At 34.6% G+C, this 17,459-nt stretch overlaps 1 protein-coding gene across 1 annotated transcript in view; it reads right to left on the minus strand.

Annotated features, from left to right (window-relative positions):
- Nucleotides 1–17,459, minus strand: part of LOC105223050 (tyrosine-protein kinase receptor torso) — a 118,970-nt gene that overhangs the window by 58,770 nt on the left and 42,741 nt on the right. The window contains exons 2-5 of the mRNA XM_011200650.4: nucleotides 7,214–7,561; nucleotides 4,085–4,525; nucleotides 2,998–3,235; nucleotides 2,688–2,761 (exon numbers count right to left, since the gene is read on the minus strand). Of these exons, the coding sequence (XP_011198952.3) occupies nucleotides 2,688–2,761; nucleotides 2,998–3,235; nucleotides 4,085–4,525; nucleotides 7,214–7,408 (948 nt within the window). The 5' untranslated portion in view covers nucleotides 7,409–7,561. The remainder of the gene's footprint in view (nucleotides 1–2,687; nucleotides 2,762–2,997; nucleotides 3,236–4,084; nucleotides 4,526–7,213; nucleotides 7,562–17,459) is intronic.

Raw genomic sequence — 17,459 nt, forward strand, 5'->3', positions numbered from 1 at the left:
GTTGTTTGGGACATAGGCGTGGTAGTAGTCCGATTTATTTTTAACCCAGTTCTCAAAAGATTTTTCATATAATATCGGGTGTAAAATTTAGTATTCTTGCCGTATTTACGAGTATTTATTAATTTATCGCACTTTTAACAATACCGTTACATAGAGAGTGATCGGGATTATCTTCCGATTCCGATTAACTTCCGATTTCAACGATTTTTGCAATGTCAGTAAGGGTGTTTAAGTGATTTATCCTGAGTAAGCTTTAGTGGTTAAGGAGATATGTACACTTTTTAAAAAATTTTAGTCACAGATGACCCTAGTTACCGCGATACTTACACCAAATTAAAGTTTTTTAGAGCTTAGTTTTAGCACCTTATACGTTTTCGGTTAATGTCGTGATCGTGCCAGTCGTCCGATTACACTCATCTACGAACTCCGCCTTATTTACTGCACTTTTTATCAAGGAAGATGTGTTTTATGAGGATATCTTAATTTTTACTCAAGTTGCAGCAGTCAGACGATAACCTGATCATAACATAACATAACCATATATCTATCTCGCTTAGTTTTCGGTGGTACATACAACCGTTAGATGAACAAAACTATTACGCTTCATAACAACATCTTGCAAGAGTATAATATGTATTGTTGAGAAAGAATTAAGCATGCTTTATTCAACGAAAGGCTGAAGGGACCACAATCATTTTTTGATTATGATCAATTTTAGAACAGGATTATCATATCATATAGACACAATTAGAGCAAAATTTTATCATAACGAATTTAAAAATGTGTTATATAGGAAAGAGGCGTGGTAGTGGTCCAATTTCTTCATTTTCAGGCTGTAACATAAGTATAAACGTCAGGTAAATGTTAAATACCGAACACTGTCGAAGAATATATTAAAATATTTATTGATTGGTTTGATTTAACTTTAACGGTATATTTATTAAACCTATTAACAGCCGAACCACGCCTACTTTTCTCAAAAATTTTCAAACCACAGTACAAATAACAGTTTTGCATCATATTGGGATTTTGTTTAGTGGCATTCTGTGTGTGTAGTCACTCCAAATTCAACTTGTGACATCTAACTTATATTTTATAACGGGTGATTTTTTTGAGGTTAGGATTTTCATGCATTAGTATTTGACAGATCACGTGGGATTTCAGACATGGTGTCAAAGAGAAAGATGCTCAGTATGCTTTGACATTTCATCATGAATAGACTTACTAACGAGCAACGCTTGCAAATCATTGAATTTTATTACCAAAATCAGTGTTCGGTTCGAAATGTGTTTTATCGACAAATTTTGTTCAGCGATGAGGCTCATTTCTGGTTGAATGGCTACGTAAATAAGCAAAATTGCCGCATTTGGGGTGAAGAGCAACCAGAAGCCGTTCAAGAACTGCCCATGCATCCCGAAAAATGCACTGTTTGGTGTGGTTTGTACGCTGGTGGAATCATTGGACCGTATTTTTTCAAAGATGCTGTTGGACGCAACGTTACGGTGAATGGCGATCGCTATCGTTCGATGCTAACAAACTTTTTGTTGCCAAAAATGGAAGAACTGAACTTGGTTGACATGTGGTTTCAACAAGATGGCGCTACATGCCACACAGCTCGCGATTCTATGGCCATTTTGAGGGAAAACTTCGGACAACAATTCATCTCAAGAAATGGACCCGTAAGTTGGCCACCAAGATCATGCGATTTAACGCCTTTAGACTATTTTTTGTGGGGCTACGTCAAGTCTAAAGTCTACAGAAATAAGCCAGCAACTATTCCAGCTTTGGAAGACAACATTTCCGAAGAAATTCGGGCTATTCCGGCCGAAATGCTCGAAAAAGTTGCCCAAAATTGGACTTTCCGAATGGACCACCTAAGACGCAGCCGCGGTCAACATTTAAATGAAATTATCTTCAAAAAGTAAATGTCATGAACCAATCTAACGTTTCAAATAAAGAACCGATGAGATTTTGCAAATTTTATGCGTTTTTTTTTTTTTTAAAAGTTATCAAGCTCTTAAAAAATCACCCTTTATATACATAACTCTATATCTCAATTAGTTTTTGGTGGTACAAGTAACCGTTACTTGAACAAAACTAACCTACTCTCTGTTGGAACATGTGGCGAGATTATAACAAGGCTACCCTTTATATACCATTACAATGAGAGTTAGTTTCGTTTATGATGTACCGCATTGCAATCTGGCCTACATCATTATGGATCTGTTTGTGTTGTTGTAAAATGAATGTGATTGTTAATGCTCAAATCATTTCGTTTTGCATCTAACCTCTGTTCTTTGCCTACCATTGTGGTCGAATGCTACAAGGTAATGGATACGATGTTGGCTTCGAGAATTGAACACATGCCAATCATGTGTGTCATCTATGCGACCCCGACACGCATTATCACGCAATCGCTTCGATTTGAAAGCTTTTCAGTGGAAGGGCAGACTATTAGCTTTTTATTCGGTGAGTTCAAATGTTAAAGGTATATTGGCAGATGGTGAAAGATGTCATTCTATGAAGATTTATGTATGCATACGTGGAGTCATTGCTTAATGCGAGATGTCTGAGGAATTACGTGCACGTTAAAGCAGTAATGCCTACTTTTCCTCTAAAATATTTTCATTTTAACTCTTCTTGTTCATACCAAAATATATGTCGATTTTTTTTTTAAAAATACTTACATTACGTATTTCCATAGATGTCATATCAGACCCGGATTCATCGAAGTAGAGTATAAGGTAGTAACATGTTCTGTCTAGGAGCGAATATTAAAGAAACGTGAGAGTACGCAAAATATAATTAAAAATAATTAAAACTATTTGCAGCTTATTTCAATTGTAAATAACTTAACTTAACTTGGTTTATACATATACATATATATATTGGGTAGTCGAAAAAGTCTTTTCGTACACGACTGCAACGACATCTATTGACAAATCGATTATCGACTACCGAATATATATAAACAACTATCTCTAATTGTGTTCTTACCTTCAGCTGGCTGCCAAGTGATTTCCGCCAAAAGTTGCCTTTCATTTGAATAGTCGGGCAAAAAGCGTTCCAATTGCATATCACCGACAAAGCCCGGCGTATAGTCTTGCTGTAAAGTCGAATATTCCTGCGCTCTAGCCACGACGGCATATTGATGTTTAGCATTCACCGCCAAAGCGGAAATTGTATAGGTGGTGGAATTTTGGAGATAATCTATTGTGAAAAAGTTCTCATTGAACTATTTCAGAAATGAAATATGTTAATAAAATAATTTCAAATTAAGGGAGTGTTGTTATTTTTGTGATTGTAGCAGAAAACCTTCCACAAACAATATAAAAGAATTCGGTCGAAACTACAGTTTAAGGTCGGTTGAAAACCAGTGAATACTATTTTCCATAAAATCATAGCTTTAAAAATAATACACAGTTAAAATTATACATCAGTAAACTGTGCATTCATACAAGTGACTTATATGATACATTTAATATTGCTCATACGACGTGGTGTACTATATGCATGCAGTTCATTTGACGCATAACTTTAATTGCATATAACTTTTAAAAGTAAGGTTTTTAAAAAAAAAAAAAAAAACAATTTTAAGACCTTTTTTTACTTAATGCTCATAATAGCAGGGATGTTGCCACTTGTTAAAATAATTCAATAAATAAATAAAGTAAAACAAGTAAGGAAGGGCCTTACGTTCGGCTCAAAGTCTGATCAATATTTTTAGATGTGGACAAAATAATATAGCAACATGTTCCCCGTTGCACAAGTACGAGACTTCAAATTTATTTTAGAAGTTAAAAACCAAAGCAAAATTTTTCTTCATTTTTTCCTTAACTTAAACTAACAAATATACTATGAGAGCTCAACAGAATAATCCACTCTAATTCAATACACTTGTTTCCTAATTATTTCCCCACGCACCTTTCCTGTATGCCCTGACTCCACCCAGAGATATAAGCTGCATCTTCCCTTAACTGCATACACCCACATTAATTCTGTTACCACTTAATCTTAATGAAATGTTGGCATCAACTGACCAAATCTTCTTATGCACTTTTCGCATAGTTTCGTCCACACTTACCATATAAATAGTCGCGTTTGTGCCACTTTGTACTTTAATCATATAAATCGCTTCTGCGGGCTCACTCACTTGTCCGGTGTCAATGTTGGGATTTGCCATTGTTGTCTGCATTTGCGGCGCCGTGGCATTACCCATGCTCATCGGCAAAGTAAACATGGTGGGATCTTCATCCTCGCTATTTAATATAATGCTCCTATATTTCTTTTCCGTTGCAGCCCTTTGTGTTACAACACTTGCACCTTCTTCACTTTCACCTTCTACAATCTTAGCTGTGTCTTCATTTCCAACACTGCGTACGTGTACAATGCGAAATGTCAAGCTAGTGTCGTCGCGACAGACTAATATCATGCGATAGCGAGTATGTGTAAACTGATACTTATCCGATTGCGCGGAAGTTGTAGCATTTTCCCTTGTACAGTGGTCGGTGCACGATTGATCCGCCTTAAAATGAAACGAAATATTAGTAAAGTGTCTTTTATGTAAGGCTAATATAATAAGTCCAATATATGTAAATATACTCGTATATACATTTTTCAAAAGTATGGAGTTTTTGATAAATTTATGATAAAAAGTAGCTAATATCCCATAGTGACATTTGTGATACAGGATCCTCTCAACTCACATTTTCTTTTAAGAAGCCTACCATATTAATTGTAACATAAATAGGGAAACTGAGGGACTACTCCGCGTATAAACAGATAGACAGGTGGATATGGCTAAATCGACTCAGCTTGTCAAGCTAATCAATCGTATATTTTATAAGGTTTCCGACGTTTCCTTCTGTGTGCTAAAAAATTCATGGCAAAGTTAATATACCCTGTTCAGACTGAAAACAATTTCACTTCCAGGCGACTAAAGTATCGATTTACTTAAACTGACTCTCTGAAGTAAAAAGTACGTACATCAAACTGCTTAGTCCTCATTTTACACACCTTGCCTCCACTCGTTGTGACAAAATTACATTCTTGAAGAATGACCGTCGAAAAAATACTACTGTTGAAAAAAATAGTAAATTAAATTTCACGCGTAAACCCATTTTTCAAAATATTTTTTTTTCTAGGTAGGTATGGCTGTCAGTGACATCTGTGTCAAATGTCACATCAAAATAAGCATTAGTTTTTGTATACGCTCTAATATATATCTTTATATATATAAATCTTCTGACCGTGTGTTTGCATTTGAACTGCTCGTAAACGGATGGACCGATTTTGATGAAATTTTGAAATTCAAGGAGATTCGAGAATGGTTTAGATTTACAATTTGGTCCACTGGAAAATGTTTTTTTAAATTAATTTTTCATTTGTAATTAATTGCTAATTTTAAATGTTTGACCGATGGATGGCGCTACCATCGCAGTATTCAATATTCAAACCTTAAATTGGCGTAAACGTGCATTAAACAAAACGATGCCAAAGTAAAAGGCGACATCTGTAGATCAAGTTTTCATATTGTGGACAGAGTTGTTCGTTCTTAAGTAATAAATTGGGTCATTCAATACATCTATGGGTAGCTATAATATTTTTTTCATACCTGCTAACTATTGGAGGGGGTATCTTGACACGCATAACTGAAGTGCTGATAAAAAGGTCTATTAAAATTTGAGATATACAGAAATCTTTTCGAAGCATTGCACAGAGCAATGCAATATTTAAACGGGAACGATGAATACATATATGCGTACAATTTCAAACTGATCCTTCCTGAAAAATATTAAAATTGCTAAATATTAGGAATGGTAGAATAGAACTGCAATCAAACACACAATGCAATTAATTAAAATTGGCTCATTTATCATTCGATGAATAATATACCACGGGCATCCCAAAAGACTGATGGCATAACCTTGCCAGCCGATTTTTTTGTCTTTCGATCGAAATGCACGAAATGCTTTTTGATTCATTTTTGTTGTTTCATCAGGAATTAAGGATTATAATAATACTTATAAATCATATAGATGGTATTAGTAGTACTACCTATGTATCAGCCACAGTAAAACGTAGGCGGGTCCTCTAGTATAAATATATTCGTTGATTTTTACAATGAGTGAAATTTTTCGACCAAGAATAATTAAATTGTGTGTGCAAAATGAAATATCTGGTGCCGAAACATTGAGAATGTTGGAAAATATGATAATTGCTTGTATCGAGCAAGTGTTTTTGATTGGCACGAAGTATTAAGAGGGTCGAGAACGCGTTGAAGACAAACCACGTCCAGAAAGGCCATCAACATCAACTGATGATGAACACGTCAATAAAACAAAAAAAATTGTGCTTGAGAATCGATAATTAACAGTCAGAGATCTTACTGACACCGTTGGAATATCGGAAGGATAAGTGAAAACCATTTTGAAAGGTCAATTGGACCTAAGAAAAGTGAAAGCGCGATTGGTTCCAAAATCACTCAATTTTTTCGAGCAACTGTGTCACGCTGACGTCTGTAAGATAATGCTTTCCGAATACCAGAATGTCATGAAACGTATTTTTACTGGCGATGAGTCTTGGATCTATACATAAGATCCGGAAACAGACGATCAATCGGCCGAATATCCTGGCTAAGATGAGCCGAAGTCGGAAATACCATGTCAGATCAGGTCAAAAATCATGCTTATGTTGACAGTTTTAATATGTTATCGAGGTGTGGTGCACTCCGAATTCTCTCCGACTAGACAAAGTGTCAACAAGGAATACGATTTGAAATACCAATCCGAGTTGGATAAGAAGGAACAAGATGCAATTCGGCGCAAAGTCAAAGCAAGTGACTTATGAGACGATTTAGTACATAGCTGTATAATTTGTGTTGTACCTTTCTCCGGCGAAGAATCAGCCGTCTAACCTAATCTCACTTGTCCAAATATCCATGCCACGGTGATATAACTATCTGCCTGTTGCTCTCACAAAACTTGTGTAACGCAATTCATTCATTGGAATGTTTTCTTTCAGAAGGAATGCTTCACTTTTCACACGGCGATAACTTTCTGAGCACATTTACAGTTATCAACTTTCAAGTTAGCTAACTACCAAACAATGTGAGTTTGTATAATCACATGTAAAGCTATATACCTGTATATATATACAAGTATAATGTATGTATATGTAATATATAGAAATGTATGGGTTTGCGCTTACTTACCCAATTGTTATGTCGCTCCGTCAAGTCGCCTTCGTATTTCGTTTTTCGTAAGCGATGCATGCAATGCAATCTACACGAAGTTGTGGGGAAGTCTTTCAATTCCAAATTTAACTCACGTAAAAGCGATTCTTCGCTGGCACTGCCACCCAGCAATATCCAATAAACGAAGAAGTAGCGCAACACAAATATCAACATCTTCCACTGCACTCACTAAAAATTTATAGCGGAACCGTATTTTTCCACTGCGAAATTAATCAATTTCATTTAGTCATTGGTGCAAAGATAGTGATTTCAATGCATTTTCTAATTGAGATGGGCTGCTTGGATTACTTTAATTACGGGACTCTTCTGCAAATACATAAATAAATTCATGCTAAAATTAGCAAAGAAAAATTTTTCTTTCAATTATCATTGTGAAATAGTAAATTGTATTTTATCTTTTCAAGTGACATTAATCAGCGAGAGAACCGATAGTGAGAGATAAATTAGTGGTATGGGATGTTCAATAGCGAGAAAATTTAAACACTTCTTGAATGCGCATATATATTATGCAATCATTCCATGAATGTGATAATTGAAGTAACCAAAGCAAACTATTTTTAACGAAAATTTGTAAACTTACGCCATTAAATATATATATGCGTTTTCGATTTTCATATAGGAATGAAGTTTGCATAAAAATTTATATTAAAAGCTTTAAATTAAAATAAATTAAACCATAGGTAAGGGAGGAATCTAAGTTCAGGTGTTACCTACAGATTGGGGTAAAAAAGCATCCAGAAATTTTAATTACAACACACAAGCCTACGAGTGGTATAAAGCCTTCAAAGACGGTCGAAAGATCGTTGCAGACATGCCTCAGGCTGGACGACATTCGACCTCTTCAGATGAAAATATTAAAAAGTGAAGGAATGGTGCTAGAAAATCGTCAAGCAAGTAATGGAGAGATGGCAACAGAGCTCAACATCTCTCGCAAATTCGTACGAAATATTTTGGTTGATACTTTGGGTATGCCTCGCGTTCTTGCTCAACTCGTCCCGATAAAGCTGAAATTTTTCAAAAGAGTAAATAATTCTCTTCGGACTTGCTGGATCATTCTAATTCCGATCCCACAGTCATGGAGAGCATGATAACTGCCGATTAGATTACAAGTCCACAACCATAGGAATGGAGGAAAAAATGGCCAAAACGAAAAAAAAAACGCTCAAACATCAAAGTGATGCTCATTGTTTTTCGATATTCTTGGTTTGGTGCAACAAGACATACGGATACACAAGGAGTTCTATTTGGCCGTATTGAGGCATTTGTCGAAAATGACCGGAATTGTGAAAGAATAATTCATTGATTTCATATGATAATCAGCCACGAGCCACGATTGTGACCGAATTTAAAGTCAAAAACTCAATGAATATCATCGATCAACAACCGTATGCACCGGATTTGCTTTTTTTCTTGTTCCCCAAGCTGAAATTGCCGTTCCGTGGAAACTGTTTTCAGTCGTTCGAAGGGAGACAACAAAATTCGCTGAAGGAGCTGAAGGTCATCCCAAAAGTTGCTTATGAAAAGTGTTTCGAAGACTGGAAAAATCGTTTTGCGATTTATTTACAATTTCTGGTACTTTATTGTCACAATGTATATACTGTATAAAGTCATTCGGAAGTTTGAAATTCTTATAGATACAAGAGACTCGATTTTATCAAGTTTTTATGTTTGTTATATATTACACATAAGGTATAAAACCAAACGGAGTATTGACTGAGTAATATAGAATAAGTAATAGGTATGAAATTACACTTACTGATAACTTTAAGAAAAGATGGCTTACCCTTGTACTCCTGAAATACTCGAATGAAACAAAAAATACAACAATATTGTATATCCGAAAAAAGAATTTGAATAATCAGCTTTTTTGAGTCAAATTGTTCAACTAATTCTTCAAATATTGAAAAGACTTTCCCAAAATTTGTTAAGCAATTATCATCAGTTAGCTAAGTTCTTTTGAGTGTACTGTACCAAATAGTTCTACGGATACTTTTATCTTCAAAAAAAATTTCGGGAGCACGATGATAATACTAGAACTTAGTTAGCTTATTTAAAAATACTTTAAAAAGACAAAGTTTATATGTCCTTACGGGTTTCATAAGAAATCTGATATAACTAAAGGGTGCCTTTAGAGATTTATATATACTTATTTAAAGTACTTTCAAAATTTTGGTGAGATCAATATTGGGATGCGATTCTACGATGTGGATTTGGTTATGAAGTTCATACGGATAAGTTATATTGCATTTACAAACAATTTCCACATACTTGTTTTATTGCATTGCTTTGAGATTCCGGAATAAATTTTTTATTTCGTACAGATAGAAGTAGAAAAATGCTCAATATGATACTCTCAGTATATCTTTATCCCGACTCTCAACAAACTCTTTTGCCTTTTGTGACTGAGGAATTTCGGGGTTAACTGTATTGCGCTTTAGGGTCGATTAAATGACATTAAATGCTTGTGTACCAAAACAGTTTATTCATTTTGTAGAAATACTGTACACTGTTTAAATTCTTACAAAGTTGCGAAAGTATCTTAAATTCCGTTTCGTCCTTAATTATTTTTCTCCACATACTATGTGTTTATTAGGGAGGCAGACGGAGTTAGCCGTTAGTTAGAGCAATTCAACAACAATCAGTTTTTATTTTCAACCTTAAATTACACTTAGATTCATTTATTTCAATCAATTGTTTTCTCTGTAATGAATCCTGGCAGCGGCTGTGCCCTTCAGCTAATTTCGTGCCTACTTATCGATGAAAAATTTGTGCATGAACAAGCCCCTCTTACATGAATATGTGTGCATGTTGCGCTAACACGCTTTGCTCTAAGAATTAAAAGCATTTCTATAGACCACTTCCAAACTTTCAACTTAACAGCGACAACTAAAGCCTTTTTAATCACAGTATTACAAAGTATTGAACTTTCTGTGTTATTTATAGGCATTTTCTCCGCTGCCATTGGCTAATTTTAACTTTATTGGCATCTATGTCCCATCGCAATATAATACAGATGTTAATACTTAGCAACATTTTCTCTTTGGAAACGTCTGCCTTTGGGAAATTGTGTTAGAATAAAGTGAAGAACAAGATAAAATATAATAAAATGCCACTTACGAATGCGAATAATTCACCATACAAGGGAATGCTCCGCTGAGAGTGAAATTCGTTCCAATAGGCAACTGAAATAATCGTTTTACTAAAATTTGTGGATTTTAACGGGTGTTTTTTAGACGTATGGTTTTCAATTAGGCAATACTTTTTTCTTTGCTGGCCTTTGTGACAGCTCTTACTTGATTTGTACTCAGTTTGTTTTGCCATTTTGTAATGAACAGACAAATTCCAGAACAACGTTTGCAAATCATGTAAATTTGTTACCAAAATAATGGATCAGTTCCTGCATCTCGCGCTGCGTCCAATAATCGCTCAGCAGAGTCGAGCAACGCTTTCGCACCACGTTTACTCTAGTGAATAATACACATCCTTAGAGACGCTATACAGTGCGTACCGAAAACTTTAGCCATTTTTGGAAGGATTTCGCTAACGACCGATACCGATTTTGACAACTAAATTTTGTTAAATGATGAAAATCACTTTTGGTTGTGTGATAGGGATACATTAATAAACAAAACTCTCTTATTTGGAGTGATGATAATCTACAAGCCATTGTTAAGACGTCATTAAATTTAAAAAAAACTCATTGTGTGGTGTACTCTATGTGTAGAGCGAATCACTAGCCCGTATTTCTTCGAAAATTAAGCCGGCTGTAAGGTAATAGTCAATGGGAACGCCATAGAACCATGATTAATGATTTTTTCGTGTCTCAATTAGAGAATGATTATGTGGACGACTTTTGGTTCCAAGAAGACGGCGTTGCATACCATACAACCAACGAAAAACCAATTTATTGAAGGAAAATCTTGGTGGGCGCATTGGCTTGTGGCGTGGCCTCCAGAATTGTGCGATTTAATACAGTAGGTCTATTTTTGAGGGATTATGCGAAGTCTAGTCTTGACTGCATAGATAAACCTGAAACGATTGACGCCTTAGGACAGAATATTCGGCGCGCTACGGCAATAGTCGAAAATTGATCCTCTCGGCAGGAATTTATTTGAGCACTTGACCGAGATATTTTTCATAACATAATGACAAACCCTTACCTTTATAATGAAACTGAATTTTTAAACACAATTGAAAACCACAAGTCAAAAAACTACACCAATATACGCCAATGGTATATGTATATTATAGACGGATAATTAGTTCGGCTTACACTTCACACTGGTTGAGTGTCAGTTTACTACTATTTCATTTTACTGTGATATACATAGTTTATGCATGACTTTATGATGGTATGTACATACCATCTCCATTAGTTTTCATTTATATACATGTTGTGGTTTTATTGGTGATTTGCAAGTCAATGTTATTTGTGCACTGTTTATGAAAGGTTTCTCACACAAAGCTTTTGTTTCTGAATGAACTACCAGCATATGTTATGTACTTGTATATATGTATGTTTATAAATAATTATAAAAACATTGTAAAAGCTCTGACGGCAAAAAATGTATAGTTTTTTTATTGACAATTCAATTTGACCGGATATCCTGAAATTTGCATGAAGACATACCCAGTGGAGGACTTTTGAAATTCCTAATGAATTTTGTAGCTTTAATTTAGATTGAGTGACACATTCCCAGCAAACTTAAGAGGTTTTTTATTATTTATTAAACTTATGTATTAATAAATTATTTATCAAAGAAACGCAAATGCAATAATTGGCATCTTCTGAAAAAGATTATTTCGAAAAGCACAAAATTACTCATACCACACGTATGCCCTAGCCAATTCAAAATCTACTGAATGGTTGGTTTGTTGACTATTATTAGTTTTAACTATATATATTATCTCGATATAAGAACGACTGTGACACTTTAAAAAAATTTATTTCTTTTTTTTTGCTTTTTTGACAGTTTATTATTTCAAAAATATTCTGTAAAATAGGCAAGGTCGTATCTTGAATAGTTTTTGAATGGCAGCGTTGGTTGAAACTTTAAACGCGTTTTTCTCGAAACAAAATTTTTCAAAATTGCTGGCATCATGACTCAAACCATTTGACCGATCGACTGAGTAATCTTGAATATATTTACTATACAATGACCTACGTTATTTTCCATTAGTTGAAAATTGTCAAATTGGCATCAGAAAAACGACCATTTTCGACCTAAGAAAAAGACACTTTTTTCTGAATTGCGCCTTTTTGTTAATTTTTGATATTTTATTTTTAATAGAAAATACTTTCAACTTTAATAACTATATCGAATTTTTTTTTGTTTCGGACACTCTTTTGGCCGGAATTATGTCAGCAGATTGAGGAACTTTTTCTTAGCACATTTGAAGACAGCACACAACTTCGTTATGATACCCTGAGCAGGGTATATTAAGTTTGTCATGAAGTTTGTAACACCAGAAGGAAGGGTCGGAGACCCTATAAAGTATATATATAAATGATCAGTATCTTGAGCTGACTCGATTTAGCCATGTCCGTCTGTCCGTCTGTCTGTATATCTACGAACTAGTCACTCAGTTTTTAAGATATCGTTTTGAAATTTTGCAAACTTCATTTTCTCTTCAAGAAGCTGCTCATTTATCGGAACTGCCGATATCGGACCATTATAACATATAGATGCCATACAAACTGAACGTTCGGAATCAAGTTCTTGTATGGAAAACTTTCACATTTGACAATGTATCTACCCAAAAGTTGGCACTGGTTATTTTCTAAGACAACAATTTAATCTCCGAAGTAATTGTTCAGATCGGATTACCATAGCATATTGCTTCCATACAAACTGAACACATAGTTACGAAAAGAAATGCACCTTTGAAGGGTATATTAGCTTCGGTACAGCCGAAGTTAACGGGCTTTCTTGTTTTTCAATATTTTTGTAAAAAAAGAAATCTTAAAACATAGCTGAAAATATACCTTATTATGTCCAAAGAACTTCGAGACATTCAATGGAGTACTTTCTTATAAAAATAATCACGAAAATCGCTTAATTTTTCATAGGTTGCACTACAAGCACTCAATTTCATTCATTCAATTAGGAGGATGGAGCCATGTGTAAAAGTTCTCGCAAGTGAGAAAAGTTCTCTGAGCCATTGAACCACAAACGATTCTTTTATATATAGCTCAAGCAGCTCCTGACTTCTAAGTAGCCAAAAAATACCCATTTGAATGAAGAGGACACAACAGCCAAGATGAGCGACTGGCGCGCTGTTGTAAACTCAGCTATAACCGTGTAAGCGGTGTCTACGAAAATAGAGAAGAAGAAAAAGTAGTTGACTTTTTACCGAAAATGTCGGCCAATGTATGAGATAAATTCAGGGATAATCCTTTCTTGGCAATGACATAGCAGTGTGTCAAAACTGGCTTGAATACCATCAATACTTATCTTAACTCCCATATACCCAACATAAAGATTTATACTGCATGCATATATCGGCCAACGTTTGAGTTATCTTATTGAAAATGGAAGAGCTTGTTTGTTCATAAAAGTATATCTTTGTGCATAAAATAGAAAATAATGGAAAAAACTTGACCTAGCCACGATATCACTAAGATCAGTATTTTCGAATACCCAGCTAACTTTACTCTATATGATCGTTGATTGTATTTGAGGTACCTTGATGAAATCCTGGGAGCATTTTATTAGTCTGTGGCATATTAACTGTACCTCCAATATAAGTCAAGAAGATACTAAATCATTTCTTTCGCAACATTTTTTATTTCCCGGCCTTTGATCTTTGCAAGTTGCAAGAGTATGATATGTTCGGATTCACCCGAACTTTTAGCCCTTATTTACTTATTTCTGTTTTTTTTTATTTGCGATTCGAATCAAACTTAAGCTTTCCACACTCTTTTATAATTAGAAAGCTAAAGTTGCCAGTGCCTTTTCAATGCAATTAAATTAACGATATGCTTTGTGCATTCGATTTTATTTTCATTCTCTTTTACATATTTGGTTTATATCAGTTGAATATCGAACTTTGTTTGCGATCTGCTACAAATACACACATATTCACATTACTAAAGAATAAATACAGAGCTTTGTTTTTGTAAAACTAAAAAATATTTGTTTTTCTAAATATGCTAATATACAAAAAAATATATTAAAAACACAAACCGCATTTCATTGCATATTCATTTAATTTGATTTTTATACGCAAACTTTGATTTCACACATTTTCTAACAGTAAATTTGATTTGTCGCTTTTGCACTTATGCACAAATATGTATTTGAATTGTAGCTGCATTAATGACAGCACACGATGCTTCATAATAGAAAGTATTTAATTTATTTGTAAAAATAGACTTTTATAAAGTTTACACGTGATAGATTTCGATAACAAACAATTTAAAAATAAAACAAAAACTGCCGACTCATTAAAATTATTTGATTTTGCACACGCTTCAAATATATACATACATATATATATGTATGTATATAATGTACAAGGCTATTAAATATATATACTTTGAGTATGTTCTGTAACAACTAGTGAATTTAAAATAAAAAAATTTAAATATTTTAAAATTAAGCAATGCATTCGTATATCTGTTACGTACTCATCACTATACCATAGTTGTTGTGGTTGTATTTAAAGGCCTTCGTGTTTAATGGTTACTTTAAAATCTACAAGAAGTTGGAGACGCTACACTGAAGGACGTATTGAAAATTATCAAGATTTCAGCTGAATATAAGTAAGCAGCCTTTTTGTCATAGTTGTTATTCAGAAAACCGTTATTAAAAATGCAAGCAGTAAATTGCCGTAAAATTCCTCATAGTGGTATTTGAACAAAACATAGAATTCTTGAACAGGTGTTGTCTAATATAGATGGCAAAAGAACAGTTGGTACGATGAGGAGTGCCATGTCGCAGTGGAAAGAAAACAGACTGCCTACCTCGGAAGGTTTTATTCGGCCACAACACGTGCGAGATGGGAAAGGTGCCCAGAGTTGTAGAGGGAAGCGAGACGCATTTGTACACAAAACTAGAGCCAAAATGTGTGAGTACGAAGAGCTTGTTAAGCTGCCCGCCAGGGTAAGCAGAGGAAGAGGGAGACCTCAATTCCGTTGAAAATACCAGGTTGAGAAGGACTTGAAATCTCCAATCGGCGCCAAACAGCGGAAAGGCCTAACAACTGGCGAGTTGTTCATCTTTGCCACTTTAAATGTACCAAAATTATGATACGAACTGCATCGTATCATAAATCGGAACATATCGGTGATAATACGGGTCCGACAAGATCATTCATCCGTTGCAAGATCCTTCGAATATACCACCACTACTACTAAATTTCACAGGATCAATTCTATGTATATTGCTGTAGCTATATCTTGAAAATGTCGGAAAAGTCTTGTTTTGGATTCAATATTTACACATATATCTAATTGTCAATAATTCCTTTGTATTTCAAGCAACCGTTATGTGGAGGAAAATAACGGGTGATACATACGAACAGAAGTTTTTTTCAATGGCCTCTTTTTGACAAGGCACTTAGCGCCAAATTTTTTTCATCGATGAGGTCCATTTCTGGCTCAATGGGTTTGGAAACAAGCAAAATTACCGCATTTGGGAAGAAGAGCAACCTGAAGAGATTCAAGAGATATCGAACCAGAAAAAATAACGGTTTGGTGTAATTTGTGGACCATTAGAATCATCAGTTCATATTTCTTCAAAAATGATGACGATGAGAATGTAACCATCAATGACGAAAGTTATGCGCGCCATGATAACAGAATATTTGATACCTGAACTTGAAGCTCGTGATCTCGGGGACATTTGGTTTCAATAAGACGGCGTCATTTCCGACACGTCACATCAATCAATAGATTTATTGAGACAACATTTCGGTGAGTGGATAATTTCTCGTTTAGGCCGATCGATTGAGCATTAAGATCGTGTGATATCACACCGTTAGACTTTTTCCTGTGGGGATACATATGTAAAGTCTAAAGTCTATGCGGGCAATCCCGTTTCGATTCAGGCCTTGCAGGAAAACAGCACGCGTATCATTTGCCAGTTGCCAGTCGAAATGCTTCAACGATTCATCGAAACTTGGACTCAACAGATGGACGTAGCCACGGCCAACATTTGAAAAGATAATCTTTCAAAAATAAATACCAAAGAATATTCTTCTGAATTGTAAAAAAACATTCGCCATTAAATTTGAAGTTTGCGTATTTTTAGTAATGAAATTCGAATTGGATCACCCTTTGTTATCACAATTGAATCATATTACGAATATTGGTAATTAAAATGTTGTGCTTAAGCGTAATTCTGACAGTTGTGACAGGTTTGTGAAATATAGAATAAAATGTTTTAATGTTCAAGGCATGCCGAAAATCAAATCACACTGCTTTTCTCAAATTTTATTCACAAGAAAATATTGCTACAAGTCAACTTCACCCTCAAAGTAGATGTTTAAATTTTTGCTGATGAACGCAAATGTCACTTCCGATTTTCACAAACTATCTCCATCTTAAATATTTCTCACTCACATAAAGTAGTGCAAAACTGAAGGACCGGTTAACCTGATGTACTTTTATTTGTTCGTGGTTATGAATTGACTAACTACTTTAGTTTAACTGCGACTAGTAAACTTCGAAAATATGCGGCTACCAAGAGGAATAAGTCCATGTTCACATATTCACATAAAAATTACCTTGATGTGTAGATTTCAATTTAAAATATGCCTTTGTAAACATACTATTTTTTAAATTTTATTCGCTTTAATAAATAAATTGTCTGCAATAGTTGAACTTGCGTTATTTATAGGCGGATGTTGGCTTCCACGAATTAATTTCAGAGCAGTATCAAAACCATTTAAACTTTGTGTACGAAATGATAGGAGATCCTAAATTTTATCACCTCATGCACTATCAGTAGCTGGTCTAAATAAAATTTGTTCGTTCCTCAAACATGTCTATAATGGTTATTTGTGACATTCAAACAACCATGATAGGAAATGATATTCATTATTATCTTTCTGCAGGGGAAGATTGTACTAAACACAAATTCTTTGATTACCCTTAACTGCCATGCTTGAACTTCGAAGTAGAGGTACTTCATATCTCTATAAGGAAACTCTTTTAGAATACCACCTGATATTCTCTTTACTTCATTTACATATAATATTA

The sequence above is a fragment of the Bactrocera dorsalis genome, chromosome 3 (assembly GCF_023373825.1).
Source record: "Bactrocera dorsalis isolate Fly_Bdor chromosome 3, ASM2337382v1, whole genome shotgun sequence".
Taxonomy (NCBI): domain Eukaryota; kingdom Metazoa; phylum Arthropoda; class Insecta; order Diptera; family Tephritidae; genus Bactrocera; species Bactrocera dorsalis.